General features: G+C 38.4%; 1 protein-coding gene across 2 annotated transcripts in view; it reads right to left on the reverse strand.

The window, feature by feature from the left end:
* The window catches only part of LOC136857937 (zinc finger protein ZFP2), a 585,780-nt gene that overhangs the window by 11,657 nt on the left and 550,734 nt on the right, over window positions 1–23,389 (reverse strand). The window contains exon 4 of one of the 2 annotated variants that reach the window (XM_067137041.2): window positions 12,961–14,386. The exons of the other annotated variant lie outside the window; for it this stretch is intronic. Within the exon in view, the coding sequence (XP_066993142.2) occupies window positions 13,270–14,386 (1,117 nt within the window). The 3' untranslated portion in view covers window positions 12,961–13,269. Of the gene's footprint in view, window positions 1–12,960; window positions 14,387–23,389 lie in introns of those variants that run through there. 2 annotated transcript variants of the gene reach the window in all.

Consider the following 23,389-nt stretch of genomic DNA (forward strand, 5'->3'; position numbering starts at 1 on the left):
TGGAAAAAATCCAAAGAAAAGCAGCATGATTTGTTCTGGGCGATTTCCAACAAAAGAGTAGCATTACAAAAATGTTGCAAAGTTTGGGCTGGGAAGACTTGGGAGAAAGGAGACGAGATGCTTGACTAAGTAGTATGTTCTGAGCTGACAGTGGAGAGATGGCGTGGGAGGACATCAGTAGACGAATAGGTTTGAGCAGTGTCTTTAAAAGTAGGAAAGATCACAATATGAAGATAAAGTTGGAATTCAAGAGGACAAATTGGGGCAAATATTTGTTTATAGGAAGGGGAGTTAGGAATTGAAATAACTTACCTAGGGAGATGTTCAATAAATTTCCAATTTCTTTGCAATCATTTAAGAAAAGGCTAGGGAAACAACAGATAGGGAATCTGCCACCTGGGCGACTGCCCTAAATGGAGATCAGTTTTTTTTTTTTGCTAGGGGGCTTTACGTCGCACCGACACAGATAGGTCTTATGGCGACGATGGGACAGGAAAGGCCTAGGAGTTGGAAGGAAGCGGCCGTGGCCTTAATTAAGGTACAGCCCCAGCATTTGCCTGGTGTGAAAATGGGAAACCACGGAAAACCATTTTCAGGGCTGACGATAGTGGGATTCGAACCTACTATCTCCCGGATGCAAGCTCACAGCCGCGTGCCTCTACGCGCACGGCCAACTCGCCCGGTAGGAGATCAGTAGTGACTGAACATATCTTAATAGCAGTTCAACTGTTCCACTTATCACGAAGGTAATAACTTCTTTAAATAACAAAATACTGTTGTAAATTTTGTTTAAAGAAAGGATCTCAACAGAACATACAGTATTTAACTGGCAAAATAGTTAACAGTCATTGTATTGTTATCGATTATTGTTGCTCTTCATATTAAAATACCGTATTGTTGGCTAGTTGTGAAAAAGGGGTGTAATGTAGTCAAGAAAATATAAATAAAAATCAGCTGACTCTCGCATTCCGATCACTTGTAGTTCTGAGTAGGCAGCTAAAGTATCCTTAATTTATATTTTGCACCCTCGATCTTTCAGTATTTATGAGCGGTTCGCTAATAATAATCAAGTTCCTATATCCCTACAATTGCAATTCAAGTCCCTGGCATAGTTTTGACAGAAATATTTGAGAAATTATGGTAGACAACCTCGTATTTTTTAGCATTTAAGGACACTTTTATTCTTCGCCCCATGGAGTAAGGTAAATAATAGTAAACCACCAGCTGTAATAATCACATAAACATATCTTAGTTGAGAATTGTAGTGTAGATATGGTATATTAGATAGTATCTTGCCTGTTATATTCATTGTATCTTTGTGTACGGTAACCCTTTCGATACTTTAGCATTTAACTAAAACCAAGCTCAATAGCTGCAGTCGCTTAAGTGCGGCCAGTATCTAGTAATTGGGAGATAGTGGGTTCGAGCCCCACTGTCGGCAGCCCTGAAGATGGTTTTCCGTAGTTTCCCATTTTCACACCAGGCAAATGCCGGGGCTGTACCTTAATTAAGGCCATGGCCGCTTCCTTCCAATTCCTAGGCCTTTCCTACCCCATTGTCCCCGTAAGACATATCTGTGTCGGTGCGACGTAAAGCAAAATAGCATTTAACCAAATAGTAGGTTTCATTTCTATTAGAGCATAGTAGGATAAACTAGTACTAATAATAATCTGTCTACAAGTTTAACTTTATTGGTAACCCTTGAGTAGTACTTGCGAATTTCAAACTTTAGGCCTAATTGCCATTTTCATTTCTATTTCTGCTTAGTAATAACCTGTTGTAATTAGGATACGCCTGAACATAGTTTAAAATTACTGTAATGTACTACAGTATCTTATTAGAAATTAGTGTGTTTATTCTATTACTGTGAAACAGTTATGTAATATAGTATCTGTAGTAACTCTCTTACTAGAATTCTGTTGAAATAATTAGGGTAGACTTAACTGCAGTTTAGAATTTTGTATTCTTGTGTATTACTTTCAGTTTTCAGTAATTGACAGCAATTTTCATTCTGTTAGGGTGTTGCAGGAAAAAAAAAATATATACAACTAAGTAATACTGTAGTGTAGTAGCAGCCTATATTAATTACCTTATTGTAGTGTGATCTTTGTGAACTAAGACAACATTTCTTTCCTTTCATTTTTATTTTGCACAGAATTATTTTCGTTTTCTTTTCCTTTTCATTATTCCGTAAAGAATGTCTAAGGAGTGCAAGTGTAGGAACTGTGGGTGTGGCCAGTCATTAAGGAGTATGAGGGAGGAGTTGGAGAGTTTGAGGGAGATAATTTGGATTCTCTCAGAGGACTGAAAGGAAAGTAGGCCTCCCTCAAAAAAAGAAGGATACAGTAGGGGTAAAAGAGGGATGGGAAGGAAAAGGGGGAATTGTACAAGACAGGTGGTCTAATGTGTTAAGGGGAAGGAGATTACAGGCTAAGGGCTCTATTCAGGATCAGAATTCAGGGCAGATGTCTGTGAGAAATTGGTACAAGTCACTGCAGGTAGAACACAACTGAGGGAAAATGAGGAACAGGGAACTCTTGCCAAGAAGTGTGGAAGTAGGAGGAAGGGAAAGGGTAGGAAAGGGAAATGTGGAATAGTGGATAGGAAAGGACAGGTGGAACTGGGTCATGGGATGGAGAAAAGGGAGGAGGAAGTAGCTTCTGCAGCTGCCAGGAAGGATAAGGCTGATCAGGAGGGGAGGGGATCAAATGAGGTTGAGGCGTAGAGGCTCTGGCCTGGAGGATTCCAAGGTTAGACACGTGGGGAAAGTGTGTGTGTGTGTGTGTGTGGGGGGACCAAGAGCGTTAGCCAGGATTTAGGTTGAGGAAAGTAGAAGAGAAGGAGGAGGGAAAGGAGAAGGCGGTAGTATTTCACGTTGTTACTAACAATGTAAGACAAGCGGGTATAAGTACCAACATAGTTGGGGGAAATGTGGGATCTGGTAAATGCAGCAGGGTGAAGTTTAAGGAATAATAATAATAACTTAAATGTTTCCACCTTTTCAATACAATATATTCACAAATTTACAAAATTATACGGTACTAGTTTCGACCCATCTAGGGGTCATCATCAGCCGTATTGAAGCAAAGATCATTTGTGGCGAAATCCTAAGACAATATTATTTTAAAGAATAACAAGTGAAATGAGATGTTATGGTAATAGTTAATAATACAAGGAATATACATAATAAGAGGTTTTTAACAAAGAATAAAGTATAAATGGGGTGTTGTAAAAATTATAATCATGGAAATCAGTAAGTTCTTGTATTGAAATGAAATATGGCTTAGGAAGAGGGCTTAAGGTGGGGCTGAAGGGTGCGGGAGAAAGTGTAATTGTCTTGGAAAAGTACCTTTGATTAAATTTAGGATTGAGTTTAGGTTGGCTGCATTATTGTTTCGATCTATTTATCACTTTCCTCAGAAACAATAATGCAGCCAACCTAAACTCAATCCTAAATTTAATCAAAGGTACTTTTCCAAGACAATTACACTTTCTCCCGCACCCTTCAGCCCCACCTTAAGCCCTCTTCCTAAGCCATATTTCATTTCAATACAAGAACTTACTGATTTCCATGATTATAATTTTTACAACACCCCATTTATACTTTATTCTTTGTTAAAAACCTCTTATTATGTATATTCCTTGTATTATTAACTATTACCATAACATCTCATTTCACTTGTTATTCTTTAAAATAATATTGTCTTAGGATTTCGCCACAAATGATCTTTGCTTCAATACGGCTGATGATGACCCCTAGATGGGTCGAAACTAGTACCGTATAATTTTGTAAATTTGTGAATATATTGTATTGAAAAGGTGGAAACATTTAAGTTATTATTATTATTACTTATATATTGTTCAATACGGACCAAAAACATGAAATTCATAACCATCAATGAAGTTTAAGGAGGCGGAGTTTAAGGAAGGGGTACTGACTGGAAGGTGATTGGGGATTTAAATGAAACTATGGAGTGCATATTTGGGAAACTGGGAGTGAGATTTCTAGATCCTAATGGGTGGGTAGGAGATAGGGATCTGCGCACAGATGGCATTCACTTAAACCGCAGTGGTACATGTAAGTTAGGAAATTTGTTTAGAAGGGTTATAGGGAGGTACATTCAGGGAAACGGGGTGGCCTAGGGAGCGGTGATAAGGGTACAGGGAACTGGAAATCAAGTAGGGATGACATAAAAATGCTAGTGCTCAACTGTAGAAGTGTTGTAAAGAAAGGAATAGAATTAAGTAATTTAAGAGATATATAACTACCAGATATTGTAACAGGAGTTGATTCATGGGTTAGAAATGATATAATGGATGCAGAAATATTCTCACGGAACTGCAGTGTGTATCATAGAGATAGGATAGGAATGGTAAGAGGGGGAGTATTCATTCTGGTGAAAAAAGAATTTGTAAACTATGAAAAAGTTAAAGATGACAAACATGAAATTCTAGGTGTAAGGCTCATCTCTAAAGATAATAGGCAACTTGATGTCCTTGGAGTGTATAGACTGGGAAAGGGTAGCGGTGATGGTGATTCAGAATTATTTGATAAGATAATCAGCTATGTGGGAAACCATATGGAAAGGAACATGATAGTAGCAGGTGATCTCAATTTACCAACTGTCAATTGGGAAGGTAATGCAAACCATAGGAAGCATGACCAACAAATAGCAAATAAGTTAATATGGGAAGGGCATCTGATTGAGAAAGTGATGGAACCAACTGGAGGGAAGAATATTCTGGATTCTGGATTTGTTGGTCATGCTTCCTATGGTTTGCATTACCTTCCCAATTGACAGTTGGTAAATTGAGATCACCTGCTACTATCATGTTCCTTTCCACATGAGCTCTATAGAGAAACTGAAGTAATAGAATGTATTAGTGACCACAAGTTGTTTCTGTCGTAGTTAAACATAATGTGAAAGAATGGAAGGCATTAAAATTAGGACTATTAGGCAGTACCATATGGCTGATAAAACAGGCATGAGGGAGTTTTAAAAAGTAAATATGATCAGTAGAAAATGATAAATAAAAATGTAAACAGACTTTGGGATGGGTTTAAAGCAATTGTTGAGGAATGCAAAAATAGGTTTGTATCTTTAAAGGTGGTAACGAATGGTAAAGATCCACTATATTATAACAGAGAAGTAAAGAGACTAAGAAGGAGGTGCTCATTGGAAAGAAATAATTTTAGAAATGGCTGTGGAAGGAGAAATTGAAGGAACTTACTAGGAAATTGAATCTAGAAAAGAAATCAGCTGAGGATAATATGATGGCAAGCATAATGAGTGGTCATACAAATTTTAGTGAAAAACAGAAGAGTAAGTATAGGTACTTTAAGGCAGAAACAGGTTCCAAGAAGGACACTCCAGGAATCATTAATGAACAAGGTGAGTGTGTATGCGAGGATCTTCAAAAGGCAGAAGTATTCAGTCAGCAGTATGTAAAGAGTGTTGGTTACAAGGATAATGTCCAGATAGAGGAGGTGACTAAGACTAGAGAAGTATTAAAATTTACCTATGATAACAATGACATTTACAGTAAGATACAAAAATTGAAAACTAGAAAAGCAGCTGGATTTGATACAATTTCTGGGGATGTACTAAAGACAGTGGGTTGGGATATAGTACCATATCTGAAGTACTTAGTTCATTATTGTTTGCATGAAGGAGCTATACCAAATGAATGGAGAGTTGCTATAGTAGCCCCTGTGTATAAAGGAAAGGGTGACAGACATAAAGTTGAAAATTACACGCCAGTCAGTTTGACATGCATTGTATGTAAGCTGTGGGAAAGCATTCTTTCTGATTATATTAGACCTGTTTACAAAATTAAGAACTGGATTGATAGAAGGCAGTTTGGATTTAGGAAAGGTTATTCCACTGGAGCTCAACTTTTAGGATTCCAGCAAGATATAGCAGATATCCTGGATTCAGGAGCTCAAATGGACAGTATCGCCATATCGCGATTGACCTATCTAAGGCGTTTGATAGGCTAGATCATGGGAGACTACTGGCAAAAATGAGTGCAATTGGACTTGAAAAAAGAGTGACTGAATGGATGGCTATGTTTCTAGAACTCAGAGAATTGGAGTAGGCAAAGCTTTATCTGTCCCTGTCATAATTAAGATGGGAATTCCCCAACGCAGTATTATTGGACCTTTATGTTTTCTTATATATATCAATGATATGTGTAAAGAAGTGGAAGCAGAAATAAGGCTTTTTGCAGATGATGTTATTCTGTACAGAGTAATGAATAAGTTACAAGATTGTTAGCAACTGCAAAATGACCACAATAGTGTTGTGAGATGGACAGTAGGCAATGGTATGATGATAAACGGGGTTAAAAGTCAGGTTGTAAGTTTCACAAATAGGAAAAGTCCTCTCAGTTTTAATTACTGCGTTCGTGGGGTGAATATTCATTTTGCTAATCATTGTAAGTACCTAGTTATTAATATAAGGAAATATCTTCATTGGGATAATCACATAAGTATGAAGAGTCCAAAGGGAATAAAGACGAGAGTCCAGAAAACAGGGCTTGGAGAAAACAGCGGTTTTAAGTTTAAAACGAAATACCTAAATCCTAAACAAAAACAAGAGTTATTTTGTTGTTACACTGATGAATAACATATCCGGCACATGTTTATTAGGTAAATAGACTTTTTACATTTATGTAGTATTATAAAAATAACATTACAATTGATTCATGTGACAAAAATCTAGGCAAAAAAGATGAATGTCCACTGATTTGTAGTGAAATCTATGAATATGTTGTTTGTGTGGTAGTTTTGGAAAACTTAAAATGTCACTTGTTTATTAGCCTTCATCATTACCTGAAACTAATAATAGGCTTCTTAAATACACAGTATACTTCACAAATGAGGGAATGATGCATAAAATTTTTGGGCTTTGACAGAACAAATGTAAAAAGAAGGCTTGTCGGAAAGGGCTCCAAACAAGGACTAATGGGAATTGTTCATGGATTAAAGAAACAGAGCAAAACAAATAATTGTTGAATCCAAGAAGTTGTGGGAGGATTTTGGTAATAACCTGGAAAGGCTAGGTCAAGCAGCAAGCGAAACCTTTCTGGAGAGTAATAAAGAATCTTAGGAAGAGAACAGAACAAAAAATTTTCAGGTGCTGAAGGTCATCAATGCTTTTGGGACAGGTATAGGTCCATCATATGCTAGTTCAGGAAGGTCAAAGCAGCGTTCTGGTAGAGATAAGAGTTTCCTCTTCGGTTTGCTGACAACACCTTCATCACCTATGCCATTGTAAGTTTGCTGGTTTAAGATCATTCTAGGATGGTGACGGACGATCTTCAGTTTCCTCACTGGACATGTTTATGGTGTTATGTACAATGTAGTGTAGCATTCTAAACACAGAGTAGTCCTTGTTTTCACCACTACACGAGTCACAAAAAATTGGAAATTCTAAGTTCCCATGGAGGGAATTAGATTCTTTTCCACCAATAGAGCATATCAAAAATCAGATCAAAAATTAGATGGATAAATAAGCTTCTGATAAGTTCACCTGCATACACCCCAGCGTCAGTGGGTAGGGTCTGACACATCCCACTCTGAAGAGTCTAGTGTCAGACCTAAGACGAAACGCTGGTTAATAGAGCAAACGCCGGACAAGCCATCCATTTAATTTTTGATCTGATCACAAAAAATTGACAGTTCCTTTACTTCAGAGTCAAGATGTTTAAAAATGAAATCCCACAGCATGGAACAAACCTCATCTCCTCCTTTTTTGCCGGAGATCTGAGGATATGTGTAGAAAATAGCTTCAGAATCTGATAATTGGTGTATGTTGAACATGTAGAATGATAGTTGCCGTCGATAGCAAATATCATTGGTGGTGATATTTGGAAGAGGCAGGTTTTAATGGAAGTCCATGGTGATTGCTTCTTTAGTCTTGTCCTTTTGTGCTGCAAGCCTAGCATTTTTATTCAATTTTTAAAAATAATAAGCTCACTTTAAGTGTAATTCTTTTTGCTGTAGTAGGTTCTTTAGTTAAGAGTTAAGTTTTGAAGCTTCATTCTCAGTAGTAGTAGTAGTAGTAGTAGTAGTAGTAGTAGTAGTAGTAGTAGTAGTAGTAGTAGTAGTAGTAGTAGTAGTAGTAGTAGTAGTAGTAGTAGTAGTAGTAGTAGTAGTAGTAGTAGTAGTAGTAGTAGTAGTAGTAGTAGTAGTAGTAGTAGTAGTAGTAGTAGTAGTAGTAGTAGTAGTAGTAGTAGTAGTAGTAGTAGTAGTAGTAGTAGTAGTAGTAGTAGTAGTAGTAGTAGTAGTAGTAGTAGTAGTAGTAGTAGTAGTAGTAGTAGTAGTAGTAGTAGTAGTAGTAGTAGTAGTAGTAGTAGTAGTAGTAGTAGTAGTAGTAGTAGTAGTAGTAGTAGTAGTAGTAGTAGTAGTAGTAGTAGTAGTAGTAGTAGTAGTAGTAGTAGTAGTAGTAGTAGTAGTAGTAGTAGTAGTAGTAGTAGTAGTAGTAGTAGTAGTAGTAGTAGTAGTAGTAGTAGTAGTAGTAGTAGTAGTAGTAGTAGTAGTAGTAGCCAGGCTTAGTTTTGAATGAACAGATAGTATTTTCACAGTAAATTCGTCACAGGTGCTACAGGTGTCACACCTCGGATAGCCAAAGGTCAAATTAAATTTGTTGTTAAATATTTCTTTGTACTTTTCCAGTGATATTTTACTGTATGGGAAAGCCTTTTTATAGAGACAAAACATTTTACTCACATTAAGTTCCTCTGGTAAGTAGCGTTTTTGAGACTTAGCTAAACCAATAGTGCGACTTTCTGCTTTTAAAGGACTGAATGTGTTCAATTACAGAATGAATTTGTTAGGCCTGGAGCTGTGCTTTCCTTGCATATCAACTGGTGATAAACCTGTTGTTTTAAGACTCGTTTGTAAATTTTGCAGCCTTTTAGCTGTAATACCATGAAGTGATACAAATGATTTGTAACATACAGGTATTTCACAAACCTGTTCATTCCTTACTACTCTTACCTTATAAGAATATGAAGATGTGTGAAAATCAGCCTCAGATTCTGGTTTTCTAGGCCAATGGCGAGTGACAGGAGAGCACTGTATTAATCCACAAAGATTCATGTGATGCAATCTGATTAAACTTCGAAATAATATCGTCCCTGCTCTGGCAAACTAACGAATCTGAAAATTGTCAAAAGGTTAGGAGAGCTGAAAGAAGTTGTGATTACTCATGTCAAATCAATTTTTATATTTAATTATTGGTTTTATGTGTTAGGCATACAGAATGAGCTGCAGATGTGAGACTTTGTCAGAGGGTAGACAATATATAAATAACAAAATCTAGACCAGAACTTCAGAACTACAGATTCCTTAGTTTGTCAGTTTCGCTAGTTTGCCAGAGCAGGGACGATATCTGCACTTAGGTTTTTAAATCACTCTAGTCTTAAGCACTTACAGTCTGGTCCTGTTTCATGGCTACTTAATCTCAACTTCTTCATTACATCTTGCATGCGGCCACTGGATTTTCTTTTCTTTGAACTATTTTCAAAGGTTGTATCCTCATCGTTATCCGACATTTCATTAATATGTTATAGACCAATCAAGGCACAACAACCAATAAACTAACACTGCGGCAACACTCTTTAACAGTTAACACAACATTAAACCATCAACAGCTGGGGGACCCGAAAGCAGAGCACTCTGCACTCCCAACCAACTGGACCCTCACCCTTGTAGCTCACAAACAATGGCACCCTCATTTTTCTTGCCTAAATCACATATTTTTGTTGGCTGTGTATCTGCAGACATTAATATTTTTGGCCTTCTAGGAGTATGTAAGATATTCTGTTAGGGTTAAACTATACAAGTTCACTGCAAGCTCATTTTTCATAAAAAGTGGATCCTCATCTTTATTCCCCTGGATTCTTCATATGATTGTAAATAAAGGGTACAGATCTCTGCACATGGTTATGAGGGTATTTAGGGGTTGTAGTAAGGATGTAAAGGAGAGGGCATATAAGTCTCTGGTAAGACCCCAACTAGAGTATGGTTCCAGCTTATGGGACCCTCACCAGGATTACTTGATTCAAGAACTGGAAAAAATCCAAAGAAAAACAGTTCGATTTGTTCTGGGTGATTTCCGACAAAAGAGTAGCATTACAATAATATTGCAAAGTTTGGGCTGGGAAGACTTGGGAGAAAGGAGATGAACTGCTTGACTAAGTGGTATGTCATAGATGTTGATTCCCATAGTGAACCTGAAATATTTGACCCGAATGAGTAAATTTATAATACCAATGTAGTTGGTCCATTATTGGACATTATAAATTTTCCAGCTAACTCATTCCTCTTTGCGAGCGTTTTGCCCCAGTGTGCTAAATTGGGTTCATCAGTTGGTAAATGGCACACCCACCAAGACACATGGCTAGTGCATACCGTAGAGGCCAATGTGCAGGCTACCTGGAGCCACTGGCAGTGCTAATGCATTATGAGAGACTTCGTCTCATTTCCAAAAATTGATGCCTGCCTGGCCATCAGATGACAGAGATGTAGATTCCCATAGGGAACCTGAAATATTTGTCCCGAATGAGTAAATTTATAATGCCAATGTAGTTGGACCAACTAGCCATGTGTCTTGGTGGGTGTGCTATTTACCAACTGATGAGCCCAATTTAGCACACTGGGGTGAAACGCTGGCAACCAGGAATGAGTTAGCTGGAAAATTTATAATGTCCAATAATGGACCAACTACATTGGTAAGTGGTATGTTCCAAGCTGTCAGTGGAGAGATGGCGTGGAAGGACATCAGTAGACGAATAAGTTTGAGTGGTGTCTTTAAAAAGTAGGAAAGATCATAATACGAAGATAAAGCTAGAATTCAAGAGGACAAATTGGGGCAAATATTTGTTTATAGGAAGGGGAGTTAGGGATTGGAATAACTCACCAAGGGAGATGTTCAATAAATTTCCAATTTCTTTGCAATCATTTAAGAAAAGGCTAGGAAAACAACAGATAGGGAATCTGTCACTTGGGCGACTGGCCTAAATGCAGATCAATAGTGATTAACTGATTTGTTGATTGCTGTCACACGATCATGCATTCCTTTACTCACAACACTGTAAAAGGAATTAAATACTGAATGATAGAAACAATACACCCAATGGTTTGATTACAGTAAATCTTCAGTAATTACCCCCTTCTACTTCAATCTTCATGTAACAAGAAAGGTCCATGGAAGTTAAGTCAGCTGAGCCTGAAGGCCATTTAACTGGTCCACCACGGCCTACCTATCTCTCTGGATAATGGCCAATATAATGCTGCACGATGTGGCAAATGAAACATGGTGGAGAGCTACTATGACACAGCCAAATTCACTGCCGAATACCCAGGGGAACATCTTCCAGTATTCCAGGCAATTATTCTACCAAAAAACGGTAGTTCCCCAATCTTCCAGCTTCTCATTTATTGCATCAAAATTTTCCTGGACTCCTCTCGCATCCTTTCCTCGAAACAATTTCATCAACAAACAGAAGGGTGCCCATTCTTGTACCTTTCTTGTGGTGCCCCTCACGATATCACAATTATAAATAAACAGTGAAGATGATAGAACATTTAAGCGCTTCAAAATAATTAGACCATAGCACTCAACATTGTTGTAGAGTAATATAAATACCGTGATGTTTATATTTATATACGAGATTCAAATATTTTACTTTGTTAATTGTTTAATATTAATGTTTATGTTTATTTTAATGTCAATCCTTATTCTATCCTCCATCAGTGGGTATGCACCTTTTTGTCACTGTGTTAAGTAGCTGCACACAACTTATACTCTGGGACAATACATTGTTGAAGTGGTAACCAAGTTAGGCTATACAGTAAGCAATCAAAGGGAGGTCCATTAAAGTAGGATGGAGCATTTGTTCCTCTCAACAAGGAGCCATGCAGCATAGACTGCATCATCTGGGTTGAAATTATTGGCATTTTAAATATTTTGATGACCATTTATTGTGAGTGCATTCAAATGAACTTCACAAATTAGCACATGTTGTAGGGGTACAATGATGTCGGTTTGTTCCTCATTAACTGTATAGTTGAAGAGTGAGTAATACTACCTGCTGTATCCTATAGTTGAGAGTACCAAAGTTCTGGTCCAATGACTATTTCCTGACTTCATTTGCTGCAAACCAATTTTGATTGGGAATGTTGATCTGTTTGATTGATCCTTCGACGTCATTTTGATTGGGATTGGTAGATGGGAAATTATCAGGAAAGAGCTCCATAGTGAAGCTTCGCCAGTCACTTACTTCTAATTGATCAGCGTCAATTTGTTATTTATTTACAGTATAGTATTATCAGATCAAACATGTACAATGAAAATAAAAAAGACAAGGAAACATAACCAATAAATTAAATAAATCAATTATACGGTTCAAATTATACTGCATAATAAATAGGTGGATGGAAATGCAAATGCAAGGAAGGAGAGGCCGCGGAAGACCAAGATTGAGTTGGAAGGACACAATCCAACGCAGTATTAGAGAAAGAAACCAGGACTGGAACACAGTGTTGGAGGAGGAGTGGTGGAAAGACCGAAGAAAGTGGAGAGGAACCATATTTGCCCCTTCCTCGATACAGCTGGATAATGGGAAATGATGATGATGATGATGATGATTAAATAGCTAAACTAATAACAAACTGGCTTCAGCTGTCATGTTGCAAATATTTTCATTATAAGCGATAAGGGCTGCCGTGTTTCAGCTTCAAGGATGCTTTTAATCCAAGATGGCAAGTAGAAGAAAATTCTCCCTGGCAACCTATGACTGATTTTAAAATTTAAATGGCTGAACCATTGATGTATGAATTTCAAGCCCTATATGTCATTGTGAGAAATGAGTACTATGACTTAGTTAAGTATAAAACAAGAGTAAAAATATAAAATTAAGAAATATATATTCTAAATCAGAAGCAACTATTTACAAAATAATTTTACTGTACATTTACATATTAGTACTTATAATAATAACAACAGTAACACACCCCTGCTGTTATATAAAAAATTAATACATTTTAGATTTTTAAAATGTTGTTATAATTTGAAAATATTATGATTTAATTGCAAGATAAAAGTGCTGACCTACTTACAGATGTTATCTGATGAAAGAAGCTGCACACTCATAAAATATCAATTCTTCACTAGATCTTATTGAATTTATATATTTCAGTATGAAGAAAACACCATTTACGAATGCAAATATATAGATTCAGGAGCTGACAACAGCAGACTATAAAGGACAGTATCTTTCTTGATTGTGACTTTTCTGATGAGTGTTGAGAAGAGCTTTTGAGACAAAGTCTTTGATACAGATAGAACATTTATATGGCCTCTGTCCTGTGTGATAACGCAGATGTACTACAAGTGTAGAACGCTGTGTAAAGGCTTTCCCACAGAATTTACAAGAATGAGGTTTTTGACCAGTGTGCGTGAGCTGATGCATTTTCAGGGTAAAAGACTTAGCAAATGCTTTTCCACAGACACCACAAATACAAGGTTTCTCCCCTGTATGTAGGCGGCGATGTAGCTTAAGGGAACGGCTGTTTGTCAGCGACTTTCCGCACACATCGCATAAGAACTGAGTCTCACCTGTATGGGAGATAAGGTGCAAGGACAGGGATTTTCTATACCTGAAGCTTTTTCCACATGTCTCACACTGGAAGCAATTACTGCCTTCTTCCAAGTCTGAGTGGTTCACTCGCTGATGAGTCAGTAAATTTGCTTTATAGAGGAATGCTTTGCCACAGATATCACACTGGTGAGGTTTACACCCAGTGTGGACATTATTGTGAGCTTGTAACTCAAAATTTGTATAAAATCCTTTGTCACAAATTATACATTTGAATTTGAAGTCACTGAAGTGCCTTTTCTGGTGAATTTCTAAATATGTTTTATACATTGTAGCATATCCACATATACTACAGACATGATTCTTTAAACCAGAGTGGACCTTTTTATGTCCAGTAAGTTCATACTTTCTTTTATATGCTTTGTTGCATATTTCACATATATAAGGCCGTTCTTTTGTATGTGTCTTCATATGACTAGTCAACTGCTTCTTTGTAGGAAAGACCTTATCACATGATTCACAATTAAATACTTTTGGATTTGTGTGAGTGGCTACATGTTTGACTAACTTCTGCTTTGACTTGTACTCTTTTCCACAATAAGGACAGAAGTTTTGAGGGCTATGCTTCTCCTTATGAAAAGAGTTTTCATACTGGGTACAAACTTTCCTACAGTCCTTATTTTTCCAGTTCTTTATTTTGTTATTAACCTTAGAGTTAGAATGGAAATCTTGTTTTTTCTTCTGTTTAGATGAGGATCCTCCAATTTTACTTGTAGACCTAGAAAAAAAATAGCTGACTTACATGTCAAATTTCTGAGTAAATGTTCTGGAAATGACATTAAAACATTACTTAAATGACATTTCTGTGAATTTCCTCATACTACAAACATAAGAATTAGATCTTGAATGGTTTATGATGCCATCAGTATAAGATTTCATTATATTAATATTAGAGATAACATTGCATTATTAGTGTAGTTGATTAACTGTTGAGTTATTGTTATAAACCATATGATACCCTTATCAGCACAGCCTTGGCAGCACGTCACATAGATATAAACCAATTTGGCTTTGTAAGGGCTCATATTACACCTCAACAATGCCTATTACAGTACTATGTGTAATAAAAATCCATAAAATCACAAAATATGTAGGCTATTTGTTATACATGTCCAATGAAATAGCCTATGGTTTAGTTTCAGAAATTTTTGCATGAAGACGGTACATAAGAAAAGAGTTTATGTCCTCTGTGTTAATGTCCTCTATTTGATTTATTTATCAATGAGGTTGATGCAAACAAAGACATAGTTATCATTATCATTCGAAATATCTAGCAGAGAAATTAAGAGGCATAAGATTTCAGTTGATATTTTGGAACCAGAAGATATGGGAGAAGATAAATATATTTATAACATGGTCAAAGATGCAATAAAAGTTACCCACAAACTTATTAACCAAGTTTGAAATTATTTTTTTTTACCGACCAGAAGTCTACAAGTAAAGAATATTTAACTACCTTAAAAGATACACAGCTTATCAAAACTTGCTTATTATTTATTACTTGTATGGCATATTCTGTGCCTAAATAGAATCTTCAAATTTCTGTGAACATAACTAACTTTTTAAAGAAGTAAATACTTTGATTTTATGTCATACAAATGAAAGTGGAGGTTCCACACAAAAATTCAGTTCACAAACCTAGGAAAATAACAAAAACAAAAACATTTTTGCTTGTATGTTCCACTGACTACATTTACAGTTTACAGAGATGAAGAGGTGCTGAAATTTTGTCCTGCAAGAGTTTCTTTACATGCCAGTAAATCTATCAACATGAGGCTGGTGTATTTGAGCACCATTAAATACCAGTACTGAACTAAGATTGAACCAGCCAATTAGACCAGTCAAGTTAAACACAAAAAGGGGGTCGTGCTTGCAAAAGGTCCAGTCGTTCTGAATTTTTTATATGTTGTTAGGACCTAAACCAATATTAAAAAAACAGATTTGCAATTTCTAAAGTGCTGTGCGAGCGGTCGTGTACCCAAAACACCATGAAATTTTCGGACTTTTTTCTGGTTGTGCTCAATATCACAGTGAGCGAAGGGTCTGACAGGTATAGTCACTCTATATACTTTTAAACTAGACTAAATTTGCTACAATTTGAGAACAGGCCGAGCTCTATACAGCCATTGGTTCCCAAGATATAGTTCTTTGAAAATAGGCAACTTTTTCCAAAAAAGTTAAATTTTTTCAAAATGGTCACTTATTTTGTGAAATATCTTCTAAAATACGCTTCCCACGTCAAATATTGTATGAAATGAAGTTGTAGTAAATTTAATTAGCTTTCATTTGAGACCAGACTGGTACCTGTAGGCCCACCAGTTCTCTCAAAAATGGCAGATAACCAAAAACGGTCATAAGTGGGGTTTGGGAGGAAATGAAAATAAACTGTTCTCATGTCTTTTTATGGTTTTATTTATCAAACAGTTAAAATTTATTTTTGTTATTGTTGAAAAAGTTTATTTGTGACCTGACGGGTAGACTGTACAATTCATGTAACTAATAACATAATTTTACATGTTTTTTTTGTTACAGAAGCAATTGGGAACGGTTGCAAACAAATGAAGGATCCCGTGGCAATAACATTCTTTTTGGATCATGAAGATCTGCTAATCTTGCAAGGAAGGCTATTTTAGGATGTGTAGATCTAACAATTGAACAGAAGCTGACGCGATCCATGAAGACCTCCAGTGGGTTGACCCAAGTATGTGAATCTCCAACAGTGTGCTGGCAAGGAGGACAACAGGAATGGTGTTTATGGTGAATATACGTAAAGAACTTGAGAGTTTTTGCAGCATCACATGTCCTACTGGAGAGCAGCATGTAGACATGAGACCTTCTCGAATCGTCCGAGATAACAGCGATGTGAAAAAACTCAAAAACGGGTTTGCTCTCCACCCTCCATTTCCCAAAACTGACAGTTTGCTTTCTATCAGTAGTGGTTTACTGGCAGGTCCTGAGATTAATTGCCACATGGCCCAGAGAGTTGGAATGGAGAGAGTGATGAAAATTGTGGGGTAAAAATATGACAAGGTAGTAATAAAACGGATAAACAAAGTTACTACACTGGCATCGATCACCTCATCCGTTAAATTGCCGGGCAAAACCAGAAGAGTAGCTGTGGATCCGCTCACAATTTTCCAGTGAGTGTGTATTGCAAAGCAATCTGAACAGGATTTACAGAATGACTTCAAGTATGAGTTGGCCCCATTCCCGATGTCTCTGTTCAATGAACAGGGGATGCGCAAGGGCACAAAATCCACTCTGTACTCTGCCTTCACTCCTCTTTCCAGCCACACGCCGATAGATGCCAGCACTCACGTCATTTTGAATGGTGGCCACCTCTTGCACAAGGTCGTGTGGCAGCGGAAGAGCACAGTTCAAGCACTTTTGTCACGTTATACCACCTACGCCCGTAACCACTTTGGGAAGAACGTCTCTATCGTTTTAGACGGCTACCCCGAAGAAGCTACCAAAAAAACCCACCAAAACAGCGGGACAACCCCAGCACTATGCAGCTCATTCCAGTTACGAATTGATGTTCGATGAATCCACAGTAATTCAAATTGCTCAAGAGCATGTATTGGGCAATGAGAACAACAAGAGACACCTAATAACTCTTCTTTGTGATGCCTTTCAGAAGGGGGGAGTAAAAGTGGCTGTTGCCGAAGAAGATGCGGATCGAGAGATCATCATGCGGCACTTTCATAAAGAGCAGTAGCCAATCGAGTCAATCTTCTCAATCATTTACGCGCTGAAGAGATGAGTGTCTAACTTCAGAAGAGCATGAAGGGTGAAGTTGGTTGCTGTAACTACTCTACGACCTCCTACAACCACCAGGACTCCCAGCGATCACCAGGGAGGGTACTATTCACCCACGTGTTTAACCGGTTCAATACCACCTCAGCATCGTTTGGCCAAGGAAAGACCAAAATCACCACACTCCTGAGCAAGAGTGAACCACTTGCTGAGCAAGTGGAGGTCTTCCTTCGGCCAGACTCCATCCCACAAGCCGTGAGAGAATCAGACATCAAGTGCTTTGTGGCTCTATATGGGGGTGACATCGTGAGGGATACTTTAGATTTCCTGAGGTATAAGATGTTTGTCACTTCAACGAGTATAAACCTCGCCCGTTTGCCACGGACAGAACATGCCGCAGGACATCATGCAGCAAAGTGCTACCTCTAAGTGCAGAAGTGGCAGGGAGTCAACTTGAATCCCACTGATTAGGGGTGGAAGCAGTCTTCTCAGGGACTCACCCCATCTCCACCACCATGGATCCCGCACCTCTTGCCCTTCTGCGAAAAATTTCATGTAAATGCAAGAAAGGGTGTTCTTGGAGCTAATCGTGCACAAAGGTTGGGCTCCACTGCTCAAACCTCTGTGCGGTGGCAAATTGTAAATTAACGTCCAGGATGTGGACACCATCTTCGTGTGAGCCCAAGCCCGGGCCATCTGAGATAGAAAGAAAGGCATGATTTGGCAACCAAAACACAATACCTACATGATTTACATGTTTTCTTTATTGTGTAAATATAATTTGTACTTGTAGTAGGTTCCATGATGTTTGTATAAGCATTTTAGTATGTAGGTATATAAAACAATGTTTGATGATGACGTAATTCCCATTAGGTATAATATCCTTTTTTTTTCATCAAACAATTTTTTAACAATAACAAAAATAAATAAATGTTAACTGTTTGATAAATAAAATCATAAAAAGACGTGAGAACAGTTTATTTGCATTTCCCCCCAAAACCCACTTACGACTGTTTTTTGTTATCTGCCGTTTTTGAGGGAACCGCTGGGCCTACAGGTACCAGTCTGGTCTCACATGAAAGCTAATTATATTTACTACAATTTCATTTCATGTAATATTAGACGTGGGGTGCGTATTTTAGAAGATATTTCACAAAATAAGTGACCATTTCAAAAAATTTCACTTTTTGGAAAAAATGCCTATTTTTGAAGAACTGCTTCTTGGGAATCAATGGCTGTATAGACCTCGGCCTGGTATCAAATTGTAGCAAATTTAGTCTAGTTTAAAAGTATGGCGAGTGACTATACATGTCAGACCCTTCGTTCACTGAGGTATTGAGCAAAACCTGAAAAAAGTCCAAAATTTCATGGTTTTTTGGATACACCGCCGCTTGCACAGCACTTTGGAAATTGCTATATCTGGTTTTTTAATACTGGTTTAGGTCCTAACAACATATAAAAAATTCAGAACGACCGGACCCTTTGCAAGCATGGATGTACATCTTGACTGGACTAAATGTGAGTGAGTGAGTGAGTGAGTGAGTGAGTGAGTGAGTGAGTGAGTGAGTGAGTGAGTGAGTGAGTGAGTGAGTGAGTGAGTGAGTGAGTGAGTGAGTGAGTGAGTGAGTGAGTGAGTGAGTGAGTGAGTGAGTGAGTGAGTGAGTGAGTGAGTGAGTGAGTGAGTGAGTGAGTGAGTGAGTGAGTGAGTGAGTGAGTGAGTGAGTGAGTGAGTGAGTGAGTGAGTGAGTGAGTGAGTGAGTGAGTGAGTGAGTGAGTGAGTGAGTGAGTGAGTGAGTGAGTGAGTGAGTGAGTGAGTGAGTGAGTGAGTGAGTGAGTGAGTGAGTGAGTGAGTGAGTGAGTGAGTGAGTGAGTGAGTGAGTGAGTGAGTGAGTGAGTGAGTGAGTGAGTGAGTGAGTGAGTGAGTGAGTGAGTGAGTGAGTGAGTGAGTGAGTGAGTGAGTGAGTGAGTGAGTGAGTGAGTGAGTGAGTGAGTGAGTGAGTGAGTGAGTGAGTGAGTGAGTGAGTGAGTGAGTGAGTGAGTGAGTGAGTGAGTGAGTGAGTGAGTGAGTGAGTGAGTGAGTGAGTGAGTGAGTGAGTGAGTGAGTGAGTGAGTGAGTGAGTGAGTGAGTGAGTGAGTGAGTGAGTGAGTGAGTGAGTGAGTGAGTGAGTGAGTGAGTGAGTGAGTGAGTGAGTGAGTGAGTGAGTGAGTGAGTGAGTGAGTGAGTGAGTGAGTGAGTGAGTGAGTGAGTGAGTGAGTGAGTGAGTGAGTGAGTGAGTGAGTGAGTGAGTGAGTGAGTGAGTGAGTGAGTGAGTGAGTGAGTGAGTGAGTGAGTGAGTGAGTGAGTGAGTGAGTGAGTGAGTGAGTGAGTGAGTGAGTGAGTGAGTGAGTGAGTGAGTGAGTGAGTGAGTGAGTGAGTGAGTGAGTGAGTGAGTGAGTGAGTGAGTGAGTGAGTGAGTGAGTGAGTGAGTGAGTGAGTGAGTGAGTGAGTGAGTGAGTGAGTGAGTGAGTGAGTGAGTGAGTGAGTGAGTGAGTGAGTGAGTGAGTGAGTGAGTGAGTGAGTGAGTGAGTGAGTGAGTGAGTGAGTGAGTGAGTGAGTGAGTGAGTGAGTGAGTGAGTGAGTGAGTGAGTGAGTGAGTGAGTGAGTGAGTGAGTGAGTGAGTGAGTGAGTGAGTGAGTGAGTGAGTGAGTGAGTGAGTGAGTGAGTGAGTGAGTGAGTGAGTGAGTGAGTGAGTGAGTGAGTGAGTGAGTGAGTGAGTGAGTGAGTGAGTGAGTGAGTGAGTGAGTGAGTGAGTGAGTGAGTGAGTGAGTGAGTGAGTGGGTGGGTGGGTGGGTGGGTGGGTGGGTGAGTGAGTGAGTGAGTGGGTGGGTGGGTGAGTGAGTCCATTTTCATGATTGACTGCTATGACTGTAAGAGGGCCTCATTTAGTTCCACACCACTTATCCTGAAATTAGAAACTGAGTCCCTCTACTTTTCTTACCCTCTGTGACTGAGTCCATTATTCTCCTAGGTAACCTAACCTGCTCCATTTGCCTCACATGACCCCACCACCGAAGCCAGTTTATGCATACAGCTTCATCAATCGAGTTCATTCCTAACATAGCCTTTATCTCCTCATTCCAAGTACACTCCTACCATTGTGCCAACCTGTTTGTACCAGCAATTATTCTCACTACTTTCATGCCTGTTATTTTTACCTTATGAATAAAATATTCTGAGTTCATCCAGCTTTCAATCCCATACAGCAAAGTTGGTATGAAAACAGACTGATGTAATGATAGTTTCATCCACGAGCTGACTTCTTACTTACAGAATATTGTTGATCGCAACTGAAAGTTCACTGCATTAGTTTTGCTGCATCTTGAATCAGTCCCATTTACTATACTACTGTCCTGGGAGAATACACATCCTAAATAAATGAAATACCAGTTCCAGTACTGTATTCCTAACCTGACATACTATTCTCATAGATTTCTTCCCTACCAACATCATTTTAGTATTGGAAAGGCTAATTTTCATATCATACTCATTGCACCTATTTTCAAGTTTCAAGATATTAGTACTATCCTATGTTTCAGCACAACCGGCCATTAAGGCTAAGTCGTCAGCATAGGCCAAACTGCTTACTACATTTACAGCTAAGTGAATCACTCCCTGACACTTTATACATTTCAGTAGATAATCCATGTAAACTATGAAAAACAAAGGTTAAAGCTTACAGCCTTGTCTAACTCCTGTAAGTACTTTGAACCAAGAACTCACTCTACCAACATTCCTCACTGCAGCCTAATTGTCAACATAAATGCCTTTGATTGCTTTTAATAATCTACCCTTTATCCCATAATCCTCCAGTACGGTTAACATCATTACCCTCCGTACATTGTCATATGCCTTCTCCAGATCTATGGGACATAAAAATATCTGTCTATTCCTCTTGCAGCAATTTTCAATTACCTGATGATCCTCAAAGTTCCTCTGTGGTCTGAAACCACAATGTTTTTCATCCCCCTTACCCTCAACCACTGATCACACCCTCCCGTCCAAAATGCCAGTTTACAACTTGCCTCATATAATAATCAATGGAATATCTCAACAGTTGTAATCTTTCCTGTTCCCTTGCTTATAGATAGATGCAATTACTGCTTTCTTCCAATCAGAAGGTACCCTTACTAACATTCCACAATAATCTTATTAATCCGTGAAGTAATTTCATCCTTGCCCTCTCACTATCACCATTTCAGGTCTAATTTTATCTATTCTAGCTGCTTTATATCAATGACATTTATGTACCACTCTTTCCACTTCTTCAAGCGTAATTTTACTTACATCATTGTCCTCCACCTCATGAATTTTGTTGTTCGAGACATCAACAGAAAGATTTCCTTTTATACTGAGAAGATTTTCAAAATATTCCTTCCACCTGTTCAGTGCTTCCCTGGGATCTATAATGAGTTCACCTTATTTATCCAAAACATTATTCATCTCCTTTTTGCCTCCCTTCCTAAGATTCTATTATTCTCCAGAAAGGTTTTGCTTGGTGCTTGACCTAGCCTTTCCAGGTTATTACCAAAATCTTCCCACAACTTCTTCTTGGATTCAACAAGAATTTGTTTTTCTCTGTTTCTTTAAACCATGAACAATTCCCATTATTCCTTGTTTGGAACACTTTCCAACAAGCCTTCCTTTTACATTTGTAACCTGCCATCACTTCATCATTCCACCTTTGTATTTGCTTTTTCCCTAATTTACACACAGTTGTTCCTAGGCATTTCCTTGCTGTTTCTACTAAAGGATTCCGTGTATGCCATCCATTCTCTTTCTATATCCTGAATGTGCTTACTGCACATCGTTTGAAACTTTTCACTACTCATACCCATGTACTTCTGTCTAATTTCCTTGTCCTGGAGATTTTCTACCCTTATTTGTCTGCAGACAGATTTCACATACTTTATCCAAGGCCTAGAGATACTTAGTTCACTATAGATCAGATTTTGTATCATGAAAAAATCCTCAGAATACCTCTACATTCCTAACAGATTTCCTGAATTCAAAATCAGTTATGATACAGTATAGTCTATTATGGATCTCGTGCTCCCACCATCCCATGTGTAGGGGTTGAATAACCTTATGCTTGAAGAATGTATTCATAACTGCCAATCTTGTACTAGCACAGAAGTCCAGTAAATGCATCCCATTCTTATTAGCTTCCATATCATCTGCATATTTACCCATCACTGTCTCATATTCTTCAGTTCTATTTCCAATTCTTACATTGAAATCACCCATTTGTACTATCCTATGTTGCTGTTGACAGGGGCAAGGTGCCCCTGAAGGCTTTAAGGCCTAGCCTAAACTTAAATTCCCAAATTAGTTTTCTTCCACTCTTACTAGTGTATTTGGATTGATATTTCAAATGTCCTATATCTGAACTTGTAGTGCCTAGCTCATGTCTCTGCTAACAACCAACAGCAACTACTTGATGGACGGGGCAAAGAAAGGGTGTATCTTGTACACGTGCTTTTAGGCCTGCCCAAGGAGCTGCTGGTCGTAGTGGTTAGAGAAACCCACAACACTGGTTGTCCACTGAGCTGGCTGTTAGTAACTACTGCAATCTAACAAGTTGCTTTACATCACACCAACACAGATAAGTCTTATGGCGACAATGGGATAGAAAAGGGCTAAGACTGGAAAGGAAACAGCCATGGCCTTAATTAAGGTACAGCCTTAGCCTGGTGTGAAAATGAGATACCACCGAAAAACATCTTCAGGACTACCAACAATGGGGTCAAACCCACTACCTCCTGAATGCAAGCTCACAGCTGCGCACCTCTAACCACAAGGCTAACTGCAATCTATGGGTATTTGAGAGAACCAAAATAGGAGAGTATATTGAATAAAGGATACAGGGTTGTTAATGGCATGTTTAACACAAGATAGCATTGCTTTGTGACATGTAAGGTTACTGAA

This window comes from Anabrus simplex, chromosome 1 (assembly GCF_040414725.1).
Source record: "Anabrus simplex isolate iqAnaSimp1 chromosome 1, ASM4041472v1, whole genome shotgun sequence".
NCBI lineage: Eukaryota > Metazoa > Arthropoda > Insecta > Orthoptera > Tettigoniidae > Anabrus > Anabrus simplex.